The sequence below is a fragment of the Astatotilapia calliptera genome, chromosome 22, assembly GCF_900246225.1.
Source record: "Astatotilapia calliptera chromosome 22, fAstCal1.2, whole genome shotgun sequence".
In the NCBI taxonomy this organism is placed as follows: domain Eukaryota; kingdom Metazoa; phylum Chordata; class Actinopteri; order Cichliformes; family Cichlidae; genus Astatotilapia; species Astatotilapia calliptera.
This window is the reverse complement of record NC_039322.1, coordinates 12,343,848-12,362,740: the sequence shown is the minus strand read 5'-3', so window position 1 is coordinate 12,362,740 and position 18,893 is coordinate 12,343,848. Positions and strand designations below refer to the sequence as shown.

Below are 18,893 nucleotides of genomic sequence, written 5' to 3'. Positions count from 1 at the left end.
CACAGATTAATCAATGAAATGCATGCCTGTTCATATTTCCTCTGAATGAGCTGGCAGCAAACCCGTAAATCTTTGCAAGTGATTTAATCAGAGTTTGGAGCTGTGGAAATGGTGTTATTAGGGTGATCATTATGAGTTTTGTTTCCCTCGCTGCTGCAACTCAAACATGTATAGCCAGTGAGCCAGTAATAGCTAACAAAAAATGGCCTTTGCATAATCGAGCATTAAAAAAATGTCCTCTGGTGTCCCTGTCAGAAGTGTTTGCTGGATATCTGAATGTGTGAAGCCAAATTAAAAGTCAATTTTCTCTTCTATCATTATTTTTATTTAATCATTTTTAGAGGCCTGAAGGGGTAAAACTATACATGATGGTACATAAGAAACTAGCAGAAAGACAAATATGGCCAAACACATCTCGTTCTTCTTATTTTGGCTGCTCTCTTTACGTGTTGCCACAGTGGATCATCTGCCCCCCTCACTCTCTTCCATCGCACGAACTCTCTGCATGTCCTCTTTCACTACATCCATGAATCTTTTTGTGGTCTTCCTCTCTTAGTCCTGCCTGACAAATTGTTCCAAATTCAGCTTCCTTTGCCCAATATATCAACTGTCCCTCTGCATGTCAGCCTAACCTCTTTAAACCTGTCTACAAAACTGCTCAACCTCAGCTGTTCCTCTGATATACTCGTTTCTTAATCATGTCTATCCTGGTCACTCCCAAAGAAACTCTTGGCATTTTCATCTTGAGCGCCTCCAGCTCCACATCTCCACCCACTCCACCCTGCGTGGACTCTCTCCTCCTCCTCTAGTGTGTACTGTCCATTGCTTTGGATGGTTGACCCCAGGTCATTGAACTCATCCACCCACACTACTTCTGCTCTTTGCAGTTTCACTGTTACACCTGTCTCGCTCTCATTCACACACATGTACTCTGCCTTGCCTCTACTGGCTTTCATTCCTCTTCTCTCCAGCACATACCTCCACCTCATCTGTTCCCTGCTCTCACAACGGAAAACGGTGTCGTCCGTGAATGTCATACTCCGCTGACCAATCACGATTAACAAATAGACTTGTGTGTATCATAGAAGTAATTAATGAATAAATAAAAACGCAGAAATAAATAATGAAAAATAGTTAAGCGTTAAATGCATTTATCAGTCACAGATACCAGCTTTTTTCTGATTAAAGCTTCTGAAGTGTGAAGATTGGTTGTTTTTTCTCTTTTTCCCCCTCAGTTTACATCTAAGCCGTTTGGACTCTGTCCCAAGGGATTGGATGTAGGGATTTCTTAGGATTTACACATTCATTAAAGATTCATTAAATTATTCAGAGAAAAGGGAAGACGCCCTCATGTTAGTCATATTATATGTTGTATATTTAAGGTTGCCAGGCAACCCAGGTTGGTGTTTATGGTTTAGTTTCTCTAGGTCATCCCTTACATTTAGTTTAGAGTAACTACTGCAGACATGCTCTTCTACAGTAATTGTATTTGCTTCTGTTACAATGTGGCTAATAGCTGACATTTCTGAATGGGTCCTGCCTGCTTCCTCCACTCACTTAATAAAACAGCAAGCCTGGAGTGAGGTTGGGGGAGATGTACTGACTACAAGATGGAATAGTGAGCAGAGAAGTCATCCTTTAACTTTACCTCGAGATTCATTTCTCAGCCTCTGTGTTGGGGCTCACTGCTGGCTGCTGCTCTTTAGCTGATACTGCACTGTGGCTCTCCTGAGAAGGAAAAAGCAAAGAGAGCTAAGAAATTTTTGCTAAGAAGAGATCAATAAAATATCACTTCAAAGCAGAAATCTATAACTTTCTGCACGGTCAAATTACATCAGGAATAACTGTGTATTTAATGTTCCACTTATGACGGTGTTAAACCCTGTTGTTGGCATGCAGTGTAAATGTCATGATCGGGCAACGTCAACACAAATGTATTAATTAGTGAAATGATTAAGTCAGTTGAAAGCTTTGACATTTCAGCGTTTGCAGAGTTACAGACTCGACAGTGTCCCCGAGCAGTTTCCAGCTTTTACTCTGAAAATCATCAAACTCTCGATATGTCAGAATCTTAGTTGTGTATATTTGTAGATTTTTAAAATGGACTGTTAAGCTTTCCGTAAAGTTAAACTAAAACAAGCAAACATAAAGGCAAAAGTAAACACATCAAATGAACTGGGAGGCGGTTACTATAGAAATGAGCAAATATGAAAAGGTAATATTTTTCTATCTCTCAGAGACCACTGTGGACAGAGGAAGTGGAGGAAACTAGTGGATGACTCCCAGTCGTCTAATAGTAATAGAAGTGAGCTGCATCGTATGCCACTTCCCATAAACTGGCTCAGCACTTGTTTCTCCCCTGGTCCTCCATTTTGGATCGAAACATTGTAAACGGGGCCGTTAATTGCAGCATTAACTCAATCAGTGACGACTCGCAGGAGATATTGTGTGTGGGTGTGTGTGTTCATGTCTCATGGTTGTCTGTGTCCATTGTGTGCATATGTGCATGTGCAAGTAATGAGTTTTGGTGCTGAGGTACGGAGAAAATCAGCAGAGTCTAGCTAGGCCCTGCCAGGGGACTTGATTGGAGGAGTGTTGTCGGTGCTAAACAGACGATTGGTGAATGCCATTTAAGTCACGCCATTTTGTGCTTCGATAGTTTATCCTCCCGATGAGGCTGACGGTGATTACCTCGGAGAGATTGTGTTTTTTAAGGCAATCAGTGAGGATGTCACGCTGACCTCATCTTTACTGACAAAAGTTTGCAACTTTGATCAAAATACAGTGCGTCTCTCAGAAACACAATACATGCACTGCAAGCTTCTATTATATATTATATTCCAAACCAAAACTCATAAAACATTGTGGACACCTGCATTGCACTATTAATTAGATATATACTTACTGGTCACTTTATTAGGTATAACAGTTCAACTGCTCACTGCAGCAACTCAGTTCATTTAAGGATGTGATCAAGACGACCTGCTGTAGCATCAGAATGAGGAGGAAAGTTGATTTAAGTGACTTTAAGCATATCATAATTTTTTGTGCCAGATGAGCTGGTCTGAGTATTTCAGGAACTGCTGATCTGCTGGGATTTTCCCACACAACCCTATCTAAGGTTTACAGAGAATGATCTGAAAAAGAGAAAATGTCCAGCGAGCAGCGGCTCTCTGGGAGAAAATACCTCCTTGTTGCCAGAGGTCATAGGAGAATGGTTAGAGTGCTTCGAGCCGATAGGAAGGCAATAGTAGCACAAATAACTACTCATTACAACCAAGGTATACAGGAATGGGTCTCTGGGCGCACAACATGTTGAACCTTGGAGCAGAATGGCTACACCGGTAGAAGACCACACCGGGTGCCACTCCTGCTAAAAACAGGAAGCTCAGGCTACAATTCACACAGGCGTATCAAATAAACAATAGAAGATTGAAAAACAACCTGGCCTGAGCCCGAGTCTAGATCTCTGCTGCCACATTTGGATCGTAGGCTCAGAATTTGGTGTAAGCAACATGAAAGGATGGCTCCATCCTGTATTGTGACACAGACTGGTTGTGGTGTAATTGTGTGGGGAATGTTTTCTTGGCACACTTTGGTCCTTTTAGTGCTAATTGAGCATCTTTTAAAGCCCACAGTGTACCTGACTATTGTTGCTGACTCTGTGCATCCCCTTATTACCACAGTGTTCTCATCCTCTGTTGGCTGCTTTCAGCAGGATAACCTGACATGTCACAAAGCTCAAATCCTCTCAAACTAGTTTCTTGAACATGTCAGTGAGTTCACTGAATTCAAATGGCATTCACAGTCATCAGATCTCAATCCAGCAGAGCACCTTAGAGATGTGATCGAACAGGAGATTTGCATGTTGTATGCGCAGCTGAGTAATTAAGGCAGGTCTGAATGAAAAAGGTGCTAACGAGGTGTACCTAATAGAGTGTTGGGTGAGTGTAGATTACTTGCTGTGTAAAATGTTGGTAGTTTATGCAAAGCTCAGTACTTTAAATTAAAGCATAGTGAGACTGCTGTCTTTGACAGAGGACGGCTCTGTTCATAATTGCTTTGTAGATGTTCAAGCACATAAATCATGGAGGAGTCGAGGATTCCCAAGATCAAAATAATTGTATCTAGGAAGAAAATCTGGCCACAAAAAACAAGGCTATGGGAGATTTGCAGAATAATGAAAGAATTTTGCTTTAAAACCATTATTTGGTTTTCATGTAACATCAATATTATTGTATAAAACTGAGCCTGTAACAGATGTTGAACTGTGTATTTTCAAAGGATGATACTGGTGTAATTTATACTCAGCAGTACCTATCTGCAGTAATGCCTATGCAACCCACAAGTGCTTCATTCTACAATCAAACGCTATTACTGCCTTTTCCACTGCAGGGTTGGACTGCATTTGTGAAAAGCAACAACTTGTCTCTTCCAGCTGTTTTTAATGGATTTTTGAAAACAGTAGAGCCTCCGGCAGTAATGTAAGGCGAACCTGTGGCAGAACAAACACTACCAACTTCTGTGAATGTGGAGAATACCGTAGTGGGTTTAGACATTTCATATCCATTCATGTCAGTCGACAAATAAAAATAAACAAATACAAATGCACCAGGATTATTTTTCCTTGAAAGCCAGCAGCGTCTGTGCTTCTGCTTTCTCTTTGATGTAATCTGGCAAAAATTATTACACAGAAAAAAAAAAAGTGACTGAGCTCTTGGATCCGTTCTAGTTTCGAGCTTGGGAAAGCAAAACAAAAATAAATGTCACCACTCGTGTAGAAAGCAAGGGAAATAAAATTTTACAAGTGTTGGACAAGTTATTTGAAAACTGGAAAAATTACATTAATAGCTACTCAGCAGCAAAGGTCACTGTATTTTTCTCAATCTGTTATAGATACACAGACAGACAGATGCAAAGGAGTAGGAAGAAGCCCACTATTTAATAAATAGTCATCACCTTTTGTCTTTGCGTCATTGTTTAAAACCTTCTTTACTGTTTACTACACTTACACACACACACAAACACACACAGTAGCACGCCAACAGATATCCATATACACACATAGATGGGTCACAGCACCTGATCAAAGCCCTTCTTCCTTCCTGTACCTCTGAAAAACCGTATATTTTTAAACTGGGTCAGGCTTGGACATTCCTTCAGCTCATCATTCAGTCTGTTCCACAGTTTCGCTCCACATAGAGAGATGCAAAAACTGGATCAATGAATTTTAATGTTTTTGATTTTAAGAATAGTGAATTCGTATGATCTCTGTAATCAGTATTATAGATTATCCTTAGAGGCCTTTTTTGCTATATAGATAAAAATAGTTGGGAAACAGTGAAACCAGTGAATGAAGAGAATGTGGAGTTTTTTGTGGTCCACAATTGGTTTTGCTTTTACTAAGTACGAAAATCCTTCTTGAAACTTTATTCTCTCTAAGTTTTATATAAGATTTCATAATAATATGACCTTCCATGGAGTCACCACAGTGGATGGATCCGCATGTTTTATCTGACACAGATTTAACATCGATGCACTTTCTTGAAGTAACTCTTCCATTTATCTAGACTTGAGAACCACACCAGGAGTACATTAGCTTGTGGCTCCCTGAGGCTATTTCTTTCTTTTTTGTTTTATGTGTGTGTGTGTGTGTGTGTGTGTGTGTGTGTGTGTGTGTGTGTGTGTGTGTGTGTGTGTGTGTGTGCATGTGTGTGTGTCCGTGTTGAAAGTTGAATGTGTAAAACACCATGTAGGCACATGTCAGCTATTTTAAAATTATTTTTTAATGCTAACTAAATATCATGTTGTTCAGTTTAACTCAGTGTAAAATGTTAGACTTCAGATGCAGCTTATTCAGCAGCTTATTCTGATGTCAGAAATGGAGAAAATCCTTAATACAGTCATTTCGAGATGACAGCACCAGTTATCTGCGGTTCATTCTTTTTGTTTGAGAGAGTCCCTATATCATTAGAAAGCCGAACTGAAGGGTTACATCAAAGCTCAGTATTAAATGAATGAGGAATAACTTAAATTGAGAATCGTGTAAATCCAAAACTGCAACTGGAAAAAAGCAGAAAACGTCCCCTTTAACAAGCGGCACAAAATCTGGATGGATTAACTGACTGTCCAGCAGTTAGCCTAGCCTCAGTGACCACACACAGCTCTCCAGAAGTCCCAACCTCCTGCTCACAGTTCTTACACTCTCCAAATTGGAACAAAGCTGAGCGCCTCCTGAATGGACACGTACCTTGTTAACAAGCCAGTGCAGGAGGTGCACTTTCTCTTTTTTGGTAAAGGCTAGCCGCCTTCCACTTTTGACAAGCCCCCTCATCAATTTACCACAGCCTGCCCACAGACAGGAAAAAACTTCCAATAAGGCTGTGAGCAAGCCTACAATATGTCAAAGTAACAGTGTTACTGAAAATTTAATGTGTAATTAGTGTAACTTTATACAGGCAAAGAAATTGCACTACTGTAATTCGTAATCCCTTACTGCCCCAAGCTGCTGATATATGATTGTTTAGGATTTCTTTTACATTTTACTGCAGCAGTCGTGGATTTCCTGTGGCTGTGCTAAATGCACCGTTTCTGTGCACTGTATGTTTGTAAGTGTCTCACGCTGTAGCGCTACCTCACCATTGTTATTTATTACTGCCAGTATTCTCCTAAGGCTCTTTTTAGCACAGACGTGAAAGGTGCAATGGTGCTGTCTTTGTCTCATTCTTCCTCTCTTCTTCTTTCTCTCTTTTAACCCCCCCACATTCCTCTCTCACTCTCTCGATCTCTCCCCTGCTATTTTCCTCCCCTGGCAGTCTTCACCAGCTTGTGCTGCTTATACTAACTAGCTGTGCACTCCCACTCATAGGAAAATGGTGATGAGACAGCAAAACCACCGCAGACACAATGCACAGTGGAAAGGGAGGAAACGACTTGGATAAAGGGTGCAGGGAAGGAGAGACAACAGGCGAATGAGATCCATCAGTCTTTTTTATGCACTTTTACCACATATATGTCCATCCCCAGAGGGTGCTGTGTCTCTGTCTAGGCCACTGCCTCCATCTCTGTGCTTTACTCTTTGTTGTTGTCATCATTTGAAGTATTTCCCCCCCCCTCACCCTTCCTCTTCCTCCCCCTACCTTAAGTTATTAAATCTGTTCTCACCCCCTCTTTCCGCTTCTCTTTTCCTCTCCTCCCTCCATTCCTCTCTGGCCTGCAACCTTTTTGTCTTGTGCCACTAAATGGACTGCTTATATAACAGCATACACCTAGAGGGACTCCCCGCCTCCTCTCACCCATCAGCAAGCCTGGTCTTCTCACTTCACCCTTTTAGTCTCCTTTCCTCCTTGTTTTCTCCTCTGCCCCACCTTACCTTCTGTTTTTCCCACCGTGTCATTTTCCCCTCCCCTTCTTCCTCTCTTCTTCCCAAGCTTCCTCATTTGCTGGCCAGTTTTGGAACAAACAGTCCTCCTGCTGTGTAGCTAGGGTAGGTGCTAACCAAAACAATAAGGAGGAAAAGAACGGGGCCGCATCTTCATGCAAGTGCTGAAATGAGTCATCGAAAAGCGGAAAGCAGATCTGCCGCTATTTGGATAAAGTTATTAAAGTAATACATCAGGAAAAACGCTCAAAGCAAAAACTTTATGAAATAGTAATGGTCATTTTTCGCTGCCGTTTTACAGGCTGGTTAATCATTGGATTCTTCTAAACATTATTAATGATGAAACTTATCCTTGCATTTAAATTTGTCCAGCTTTTACATTCAAGCTACATGGAAAGGGACAATAAGACATTGCTGTACATTTAAGAAGACTCTTGAGACGTTTTGCATATTTTCAAAAATGTATCTCTCCAACCTGCAAATGCTCAAGAACAAATGCTTTTGCAGACTAGTTTGCTGCATTTGCTGCACTGTCTCAGCAGTATCCAGTGGCCTTTCATCCATGAATATGATAGAGCACTCAAGCACAGATGCTCTCTCGCTGGATCTTCTTCCCTCCTTGCATTCAAGTCTTCTCACACACTTATTTTTCAGTGACGGTGAGTCCGCCTGACTTAACTTGCATCCAGGATTCTCCTGAATGCATATTTTTTATTCAGCACACCCTCTATCTTGCACTTTCATCTCATGTCTCCCTCAAATTCTCTCTATCCTACGCCCATTGTACCTCTTTATCTCTCTCTACCCCTCCATTCTCCTCACCATCTCAACCTTCCTCCCTTCCTCCACCACACAAACCCCCTCTCTAAATATAGTCCCTTTGAAGCATAGCTGTGTTGTCTCTTCCCGCAACACTGCAAGACAAAAGTCTGTCATCTCACATCTAAGCAGTGGGGATAGAAAGCACAGATAAGATTGATGGCCCAAAAAGAACACTGGTTAAGAGAATTGATATTCATCTGCCTCAGCATGTGTGTATACATGAAGAAAAGGGGAGAAAACGGAGGGGAAAATATTATCAGAGTGGGCGAGAGGATCCAGAAAAAGTGATCAGCACAGTAAGAAAGCAACAGAGAAGGGTCTGACATTTCTGATCTTCATTTTGGGATTGAATGAAAAATATCTCTGGGTGCCTGACCCAGTAACGCATGCACGTGTGCATGTTAGTGTGATCCTCTCAGCAGCAGTGTGTGCATGTGTTGGCATAATGTATGCACAGTGAGGAGTGGTTATGAGAGTGTTAAAGTGTGCGTTCTTTTGTGAAGCAGATAATGTGTAAGAAAGAGAAGCCAACCAACAGGAAACAAATAATAATGGTGCAGAGAATAAGAAGGGTGATCTTTGCCCATATAATACAGCACAATACCACCACCTAATGGTTAGTATGAGTCATTGCGGGCACTTGGCGTGGGTTACACATCGCTGCAACTTAGGACAATTCCCATCTCATCAGCTCACCTGCAGGAGCCCTTCTAATGACTTCTACTTTGTCTAATTACAGATTGTGTAATTTACATAATAAGTATACTTAGCATTACAAACAGTGTTGGTAACAGCATGGTGGCAGTGTGGGACATTATTACATCACTCTTTAGGTTGTTCAGTTCAGTTCCTCTGTTTTAAATCGACTGAAGGGTTACTGTACAAGACACACACACACACACATATATTTATATATATTCTTAACCTCAGAGTGGATTTCATTTATGCTAAAAGGGGACATTGTTCCATCATGCTTACTGTGTAGACCGAGTCCCCTGCAGCCAGAGCAGCCAGAGCATACATCGCCGCTGACAGAATCTCCTTCCACCTCATTGACCTGGCCCGAAGCTGGCTCTGGGGAAAAGACAGGAGTACAGATTATGATTCTCAGCACGATTCCCTGGAATTGCCACCGGGCATTTGGTGGGAAAATGTGTGTTTTTATATGCAGAGGGAGGAGAAAGATGTAATAGTTCAAGGTGTGAAGAAAACGCTGAGGGGATTAACTCTCTTTAAGCCCTCATTGCATTACATTTGTGTTAACTATACTGTTGAAATTGTTAACCAGCTGCTCAGTTAGTTATGAAGCAGAAATTAACTGACAGCTTATTGGTTATTAGTCCGGTAAAATCTTTGCTGCTTTGTTTTGCATCGTTGCATTTCCAGAGTGTTGATCATAAAAAATTTTTTTCATCTCGTGGTGGTATTTTTCACTGAGATTAGGTTTTATTTACTGAACAGCTACTTGACATTTCTGGGGAATATGTTCATTTGCTTTCTGGCTGAATATTAAATGAGAAAATTGATACCAGTGTAATAGACTTCATCTACAAGCTCTGCAAAAACTCACTTATCCAAAAACGAGTTTTTCTTTTCCAGGGAAATATGTGCAGGCTGCTTTTTGGCTAAAAAGAAAATGTTACCTAGACTGTGATTTGTGAATGTTGAGCTATTCCTTTAACAGATTGTGAAAGAGGTTTAGAGAGGTTCCATAGTCACTTACCCACATTTCTTTCTGCCTTTTTTGAATGCATTCATCTTATTTCTGTCTTTGTTTTTATGTCAGCCTCCGAAGGGAGGGATACACGGTGCAAGTCAGTGTCAACGACTACCTGGACATCTACTGCCCGCACTACAACACCAGTCAGCGTGGGACGCTAGAGCGTGTCGTAGCAGAGCAGTACATCCTCTACATGGTCGACTACCACGGCTATCGCACCTGCAACACCCAGAAGGGCTCCAAGCGTTGGGAGTGCAACCGGCCCCATGCGCCCCATGCACCCATCAAATTCTCAGAGAAGTTCCAGCGTTACAGCGCCTTCTCCCTGGGCTACGAGTTCAACGTGGGCAAGGAGTACTACTACATCTGTGAGTCAGACCTGCGAACACCTGCACGAAAGACTGAGGGTGCTGCACATTCACTGTTTTGATCTAAGATTATAATGAGGAGCTTTTCCTCAGCTGCTGCCACGCACATGTACTGATGGTACGTGGGTGTTGCTAATAGATTCTAAGTTCAGCTGAGGACGGGCTGTTGCTCAGTTGCAGCTCTGCCGTTTACACAGCCGGCTGCTGGGGATCGTGCGGCCTGCAGAGGGCACAAGTTTGACATGTGTTGTGTGTGTTTGCTCTCTGTTTTAGCCACGCCCACGCACCACCACCACGGTCACAGCTGCCTGAGACTGAGAGTATTCGTCTGCTGCTCCACTGGTGAGACCAGAAAAATCTGCCTTAGTCTTAGTATACGTCTCCTCCGCTCATTTTATACCATTTCCTCTCTTTCTGTGTCACTTCATTTGCCCTCACCTCCTATCTGTTTGTATCTCACAAACACAGAGAGAAACTGAGACAAAGACACACACATACACACACAGAAAAACTAAGATCTGACAGTCCTGTCTCAGAGAGAGGCTTTTCTGCCTCGTGCTGTCTTGGCAGGGTTTTGATGATGGCGTATTTTACCTCGAAGCAGTGCTTTGAGATGGATGGCTTAATGTTATTGTCTGTCTCGGTGCTATTACAGTAATGTGCTGTCTCTCTCTGCAAGTGACACACACAAAAGATGTAAAAGAGAAAAAAATAGATTGAATTGCATGATCCAGCTCTCTGCCCTCCTCTTCCTCTGTCACTCCCCATACCTCTCTCCCGCAGCTCTCTTGACCACCCCCTCCTTCTCCTTCTCTGACTATCTCTTCTTTCTCTGTCTTGCTCTCCAAAGCCTGCCGCACGGTGTAGTGTGTGTGTTATTTTTACCCTGGTAGCCTGCTCTCTTCCCTGCAGGCCTTTGATCAGGCAGCCCATCGCTGAAAGCCTCCCCCTTTCCTCTAACCTTGTCAGCACTAATACATCCCACACTCAGGCCAGTGTCAGCCCCTGTGTACACATCACCTTAACACCAACCCCCCCCACCCCCATCCCACTGTCACTGCTAATCTATTGATGCGTCTACCACGCCTCTGTTTGCTTCTGTGTGTGTGTGTGTTTGGGTGCATCTGTGTGCGTAGGAGTGTGTAGGAGTTTGAGCACATGCGTCTACACATGGGAGAATGTCAACTGTCAACTGTTTCTTATGGCTGTGATGTGCATGCATGAGCACATTTAGCCAGTTTACCAGCTCCAACCTTTGCTTAACAAGGTCATTTAACAGCTTGCTATCAAAAAACATTTCTGGTTTCAGCTGCCTTCTTTTCATTCTGTGTGTGTGTGTGTGTGTGTGTGTGTGTGTCCCACCTTAAATCCTCCAAGTATTTAAGATAAGAAAGAAATGTGAATATTCATGACACATGCTTTACATCCTTGATGAGCTGCAAATTGCTACCAGCCTCTGTGCGCGTCCTCCGTTAATGCTGTTCCATCCACCTAACTCTGTATCGCAGTCACAGGCTTACACAGACAAACATATTAGCTAAAGAAAAGAGGCAGAAATACACAAAGATGAAGAGACACAACCCAAACATCATTCATTCATGGTTAATTTGCCTGCGCAGACTGAGTTTAATTCCATGTCTGCACGAACACTGAATGTGATAATGAATTCTGTTCCAAATGCTTTTAATGTTTTAATTTTCACATGGGGATTCAAAGTCTGCGATTTCTTCATGCTTTTTCAGTGGCAGGGGTACACGGACTCCTTCATCTTCTTCTGTAACTGTGCAGAATTTAATGGTGCCTAAAATTCACTCCCCCCCTTGTTTCGCAGTGCTGTCGTTTTAATGGAGTGTCTTCTCTCCTTGTCTGTGTCTCACTCTCTCTGCCTCTGTCTCTCTGCGTTTCATTCCTTCCTCTCCTTTCGTTCCTTCTCTCTGTCTATGTGTGGCTGTGATGTGTTTCTCAGTCTCCCAGGCAGACGAGGACTCCATTCAGACTCCCGATTACACAGTCAGGCCAAACATCAAAATACACAACATTGGTGAGTGACTTTAAGTTGCCAAAAGTGAACAGGAACCAGTAGCTCCGTATTTGGTTTCTGCAAAGCGTGATTTGTGCACCAATCATTGTGAAAAAATAACCCAAATCAAGTATTTTTTAAATCTGTGGTCAGGGAAAGAAAATCCATAAGCCGTAACTGGTTGATCGGTAAAACCTCAATTTTCTGCTCTTATGATGCTCATCGTGCAATGTGGGCAAGACAGTGCACACAGCAGCTTATGGATTCCACAGTACTATCATGCACCTGCTTTTTTATATATACACTCTAATTATCTATTTACTTATATACTATAAAAAAGGAGTGTGCCAAATTATTATTACAAATTGGGTCTTATTTTTTTCTGTTTAGTTAGCATCGTTTCTATTGGTTATGATAGCGAAATAATTGCAATAAGCGGCATGGAAGCACTGAACCAATACACCCAAAATGGAAATGGCCTCAGTACTGACCTCATTATAGCGTTCATTCATCAGTGTCTTTATAAGATTAATTGTTTCCTCTATCTGCTGCATTAATTCAGTCATGATGCTGCACAGCAGTCTCTGACCTGACGTTATCGTACATGAAAATGATTTTAATGAGTTGCACACAATGAGGCATAAAGATTACAACTAAAGGTAGAACAAAGAAAAAAAGAAGCACTGGTATTGGATTATTAAGAACTCTTGTAGTTTAAGTTGCATTTAAATGTAAGTACAACTCCCTTAATGAACAGGAAACCTCCTTACAGTTATGGTAAGTGCAGTGGCCATTGTTAATTCAAGAAGCACGAGGGATTGTCATAATGAACAATTCTGATTATTATAACATTAATAATTATAATACAATTATATGGACAAGAAGTATGGGCACATCCCATTCTGAATCCACAGATAGTAATATGGAGTTGGCTCCCTCTTGCCGCTCTAACAGCTTCCATTTTTCCTGGGAAAGCCCTCTATGAAATTTTGGAGTATCTGTGTGAATTTTTACTCATTCATCCAGAAGAGCATTTGAGGTCAGACACCAATGTTAGACAAGACAGCCTGGCTCTCATTATTCATTGAAGTTCATCCCAAAGGTGTTAAAATGGGTTAGGGCTGAGGTAAGGGTTCTGTGCAGTCCAGTGAAGTTCTTCCACACCAGACTCGATAACTCCATGGATGCTGTTTTGCGAAACGGGAAACTGTCCCCATAAAGTATGGAAGGAAGCATGGAATTGTCTGAAATGTCTTGGGAAGCTGAAGCATTAAGATATTCTTTTACTAGAACCAAAGGCTCAGGCTAACCTAAGAAAAACAACCCTCCTCCACTTAACTTTACAACTGGCACACAGGCAGCTTTCTTTCTCTTGGTGTTTATCAAACCCAGTGTCATCCAGCAGACTTCCAGATAGAGACGGGTGAGTTGTCACTTCACAGAGCTGCTCCAGTCCACGGGTGACGTCCTTTACATCACGCCACCTGATGCTTGGCACGCAGCTGCTCAGCCAGGGAAACCCATACCATGAAGTTCCCAGCGCACAGTTTATGTGCTGATATTAAAGGCAGCGGAGGTTTGGAGCTCTGCAGTTATTGAATTCACAGAGTATTGGTGACTTTAACGCGCTATGCACCTCAGCAGTTCTGCACTTGCACACTTTGTAACTTGACATAATCTGACACTTCGCAGCCAGCCTGCATGGCACGGTGCTTCATTTTTATACAACGGGACTGAACACACCTGAGTTCAAAGATTATGAGGTGTAGCCCACAATGCTTTTTTCTAGATAGTATATATAAAATTTTTGCCTTTGTTTTCTCTTGCAGTTTAGATTGGCTTTAAAACCTGTGTCTAACAGATTGTATTATATTTAAAAAAAATTGATGTAGCCTCCTAGTCCGAGAAATAAAGCCAATAAGCATCTTTTCCCAAGAAATGTTTGGAGTGAATCACTGTATTTCCACCACAGTGATTATATGATGATATTTTACCCACCAAAGACGTCCCTGCGGAGGGGTTATTATTTTCTGACAGTTCAAGAACTCGGGCTTTCAGCGCTAAACATTTCTGACTGGTCAAGTAGCCTGCTTGTACCATTTTGGGCCAGTCTGTCTTATCTCACAATCATTTTCACGATATTTGGTAAAATTCAGTTTACCTACTTTAAGGTATACCACAGAAGCTGTTGGGTACTGTTTGTAAACACTACATTCAATTTTGGAGCTGTGGAAGTGAGAACAAGAGCAAACAGTGGTGGTTGAGTGAGGTAGAAAACGAATGTAGAAAGGGAAGAGAGAGAGGGAGGTGTTAGCAAAAAAGTGATGAATCAGAGGCATAAAATGTTATTTTCTACACAAATAAACATTCCCACACCCAAGTAAATGTCTCAAACTTCCATTCTGGTGGGTACAGTGGTGGAGTGGGTAGCACTGTTTCCTCATAGTGAGAAGATTACCGGTGTGAACTCCAGCCGGGACTTTTCTATGTCGAGTTTGCATGATCTCCTTGTGCCTACGCAAGTTTCCTCTGTGGGTTCTGGCATTCTCCTACAGTCCAAAGACTTGCATGCTGGTTAACCAATGATTTCTAATTGGCCATGGAGGAACACAGGTCGACCAGTGCAAGGAGTAGAGGTAGTGAAGGTGGATGAGTTTATGCACCTGGGGTCAACCAGCCAAAGAAGTGGACAGTGTACAAGAGAGCTAAAGAAGAAGAGAGTGCAGGCAGGGTGGCGTGGTTGGAGATGAGTGTAAGGGGTGCTTTGTGGACAAAGAGACAGGAAATCGACCTGGAGTTGAAGATGACAAAATGCTCATTGTCAGAGTACACCAGAGAATCGGCTCAGATTGAGCAGATTAGAGAAAAAGTTAGAGAAGCAAGGCTGAGGTGGTCTGGACATGTGCAGAGGAGGAATAGTGGATATACTGAACAAAAGATGCTGAAGCTTCTGGGCAGGAGGAACATGGGAAGATCAAATACGAGATTCATGGATGCAGTGAAGGAGAACATTAAAAAGTGTGGTGTGACAGAGCAGCATGCAAGGGAAAGGATGAGATCGAGGCAGAGGATCCGCTGTGGCAAGGCCTAAAAGGGGGCAGCTTAAAGAAGAAAAAGCAGTTGTCCAATGATATGAGGTCGATGAAGTGCTTGAAGACTGTATAATAAAGTGCTGTATGGCTAAAATGTGACGTGTAGTTTAAAGCACTTTCACAGTCATTAAGACTAGAAAACAGCTGTAGAAATGTGAGTATGTTAGACTCCCCTTTTTAACAGTCATTATTTGTATAGAAGTCTATGAGGAAAATGACTTTACTTCTCAGTTCATTTGTGGCCCCAGTAAACACTTATCGAATGAGCTCCCAGTCACTAGTTACAAGTCTTACTCAATACAGGGTGATGCTCATTTTGTAAATCACAGTCATATTTAGACCAGGATGTAATTTAGGGCGAGTCTACCTTGATGTTGACAAGTCTATATGAGTGTGTAGTGCCAATGGTTTGTCAGTGAGACCTGACCTTGAATCAAAAGCATAATCTGGGCTCCAAAGCAGGACTTCACAAACCAGTGGGAGACTGGCTGTTCCTACATTTCAACTATTAGTCTTGTTTAGTATGTTAATAATTAAAACAATACTCAGGAGTTTTGAAATCTTCAAATGTGGCAATCTATAAAACAAGGAAGAAAATACTCCCACAATGCTCGGCACGGGCGCGCACACACATGCACATTCACAAAGAAACACCATTTTTCTTCTTCTGTGCGAAATCCAAGGTCAGCAGAGGTCTTGTAAGAAATGAAAGGCCCATGTTTACCTAAGAAGAAAGCATGTCAGTGAGCAAGTCAATTGTGCAGCTGAGTGGTTACATAAACCCTCTATTTTTCTTTGTCTTTCTCCATCCCCATCTCAAACAAAAGCCTCTTGCCGGGAATCATTTAGTATGCTTGTTTCTCGGAGCTGTAGGCAGTCTGTGACGAGAGCTAAGAGAGTGTGACCTGCCTGAGATGGAAACTGAGACCAACTGAGATAGAATGAAAAGAGCTCTTGAGCCATCAGCAATGAGTACCTTCAGAAAGAGGAAAGGCAGAAAACAGAAGAGAGAGAGAGAAAGACTGAGGGAGAGACAGTGTGAGACAGAGAAAGTCAGACAGATAAAAGATGGGAAGGGAGGCAGTGAAAGAGAAAATGCAGCAGGAGAAAGTCTGACAGAAAGAAGGATAGATAAGGCAGAGTGAGAGAAACAGGCAGAAAAAGAGATAAAACCAGAGTGGGAGCAGAGAAGGGGGAGTGCAGAGAGAAGGGGCAGAGGAAGAAAGAAAAGCTCAGTGGTGGGCGAATTGCTCAGCAGTAACTCAGGCTCGAGCTTACGTAGAATTTAATATAAAAAAAAAAACACGCGCACACACACGCACACTGGCAGGGAATCATAAAATATCATAGCCTACGGTGTTGTGATGCATTTTGCTGAATACATTTGGAGAAATAACAAAATCAGGACATACAGATCTATGCGCACACACTTATAACAACTCATGGCCCCGTTGGCTCAGCTGACCGCTGGACACCCACTCTGTGACTCACCCTGAGGACCAGACCCACCCACGGACTGGCTTAACGTCAACAAATCTCTCCATCTCTCCCTCACATGTGTTTAGGCCTGCCTTCATCCTCGTTCCTTTATTATTAGCTTCATTTCTACGTCACATTTTCCTTATTTAACAGAGAGTCTCTTCTGTTGCAGATCCTATCCTGCTGTTGTAGTTTTACCCACCATTTCGGCGGATGTGGTTAAAGGGCAAGTAAAAGCAAGATAAACGTACAGACTGTAAACAAATCCCCCAGGCCAGTCAAACTTACTCGGAAGGTCAAATTAAGGGCAACAATAAAAATAGGACCCAGGCTGTTTATGGTGATCATTCATCACACTTTATAATTTGTGAAAGGAAGCGCTGATACCATTTGCAGACTGCATGCAAGCAGTGCTTACTAATCAGTTTTATGAAACAGCCCACTGTGGGCTTGTTTACAGTCTGTCAGAATGTCTGTTTCGCTTGCATTTTTTCCCCAATTAAAAAACATTTATGGATCTCTGCAATTAAGTGTAAAATGAGTTGATTTGCCATTTTTGTGATATTTACTTTTTAACCCCCCTGCAACTCACCTCTCATCTGCATGTAGCTGTGTTCAGCATTAATTATGGATAGCGAATCCTACAGCAAGCTGCTCGTAGTATTGTGCTACGAGAATTCAGTGTCAGTATTGCTTCTTCCTCCATGAATTAATCATAGGTTTCTAGTTTGCTATAGCAAAACCATAGCACGCTCTGTTCATCTTTCCTACTGTGACATACCTGCTCTTAAAATCTTTCCACCTGAGTGTCTGCAGCAGCAGAGGAGGTCTAAAAGCTTGAACATAAATTAGATGGTGGACAAGAAAATACAACTGGAAATGGATAATTCACACGCATAAATTTACTTCTTTTCACCGTCTCTGTTTATATGCAGAATTTCTTCAAATCAATCATAAAATGTTGTGCAAACAAACACTTTTTTTTTGCAGTCTGTCCATCATTCTAATCAAGTCTGGTAAGTTAACTGCATAAACCTTGGTGAAGTTAGCAGATGTTGTATTTTAGTAGCCACCGAACAAAAAGACACCTGGCTGCCATTTCACTCTACTGCGCTAACCAATCAAACTAAACAATTAGTGATATGGACATCGTGCTGGCAAAATTTTCAGCTGACCTGGCAGCTGAATTTTGGGTTGTTAGTAAGAGCTGACATAATGTTTTTCGTGACAAGATGAGACATATGGTGACTAAAGAGTACAGTCATCTGAAAAGGTTTTCACATGACTCTATGCAGTCATGTGAAAAACCAGCTACATCCCATGATTCAGTAGCTTGCAGAACCACCTTTAATAACAGCTGACAGTAACATGAAGTAGCTGCTTTCTTGGCCCACTCTTCCTTAAAGCATTGCTTCCCTTCATTGAGGTTTGCAGGCATTTTTTATCCACAGATCTCTTAAGATCCTACTACAATATTTCAGTCCGTTTGGCATCTATATTTTGATTGTGTCATCGCAGGACCTTCATGTTTTTTTTTTTGTCATTCTGTTGTAGATTTGCTGTTGACCTGTTGTACGGCTCAGTTCTGGACAAGCTTTCGTTTTCACATGAGATTCTAGAATGCTTTAATATAGAGAGGAGTTTTCGGTAAACTAAAGGACTGCAAAGTGCCCAGGTACTGTGGCTGTAAAACAAGCCCAAATCATCACCACTACACCACCGTGGTTGACAGTTGGTATGAGGTTTTTCTGCCGATATGCTCTGCTTAGTTTTCACTGAATGTGGCGCTATGTATTATGGCCAAACATCTACACTCGGTTTTTTCATATATAACTTTGCAAAGCTGTGCTGCCATGTTCTTATTAGAGAAAAAACAAAATTATACCTGTTTAGTCTTTTTCTAATTGTATTGTCATGAACTTTAACATTTAACATGCTCACAGAGGCCTGTAGAATCTAAGATGTAGCTCTTGGGTTTCTTGCACTTTCTCTGAGTATTGCACAGTTTGAC

At 41.9% G+C, this 18,893-nt stretch overlaps 1 protein-coding gene across 3 annotated transcripts in view; it reads left to right on the top strand.

Annotated features, from left to right (window-relative positions):
- The window catches only part of efna3a (ephrin-A3a), a 400,882-nt gene that overhangs the window by 377,146 nt on the left and 4,843 nt on the right, over positions 1 to 18,893 (top strand). Inside the window, exons 2-5 of one of the 3 annotated variants that reach the window (XM_026157375.1) lie at positions 9,990 to 10,291; positions 10,565 to 10,633; positions 12,258 to 12,332; positions 17,055 to 18,726. In XM_026157375.1, coding sequence (XP_026013160.1) covers positions 9,990 to 10,291; positions 10,565 to 10,633; positions 12,258 to 12,332; positions 17,055 to 17,074 — 466 coding nt within the window. In that variant the 3' untranslated portion in view covers positions 17,075 to 18,726. Of the gene's footprint in view, positions 1 to 9,989; positions 10,292 to 10,564; positions 10,634 to 12,257; positions 12,333 to 17,054; positions 18,727 to 18,893 lie in introns of those variants that run through there. The other 2 variants (XM_026157373.1, XM_026157374.1) reach the window with 2 other exon arrangements.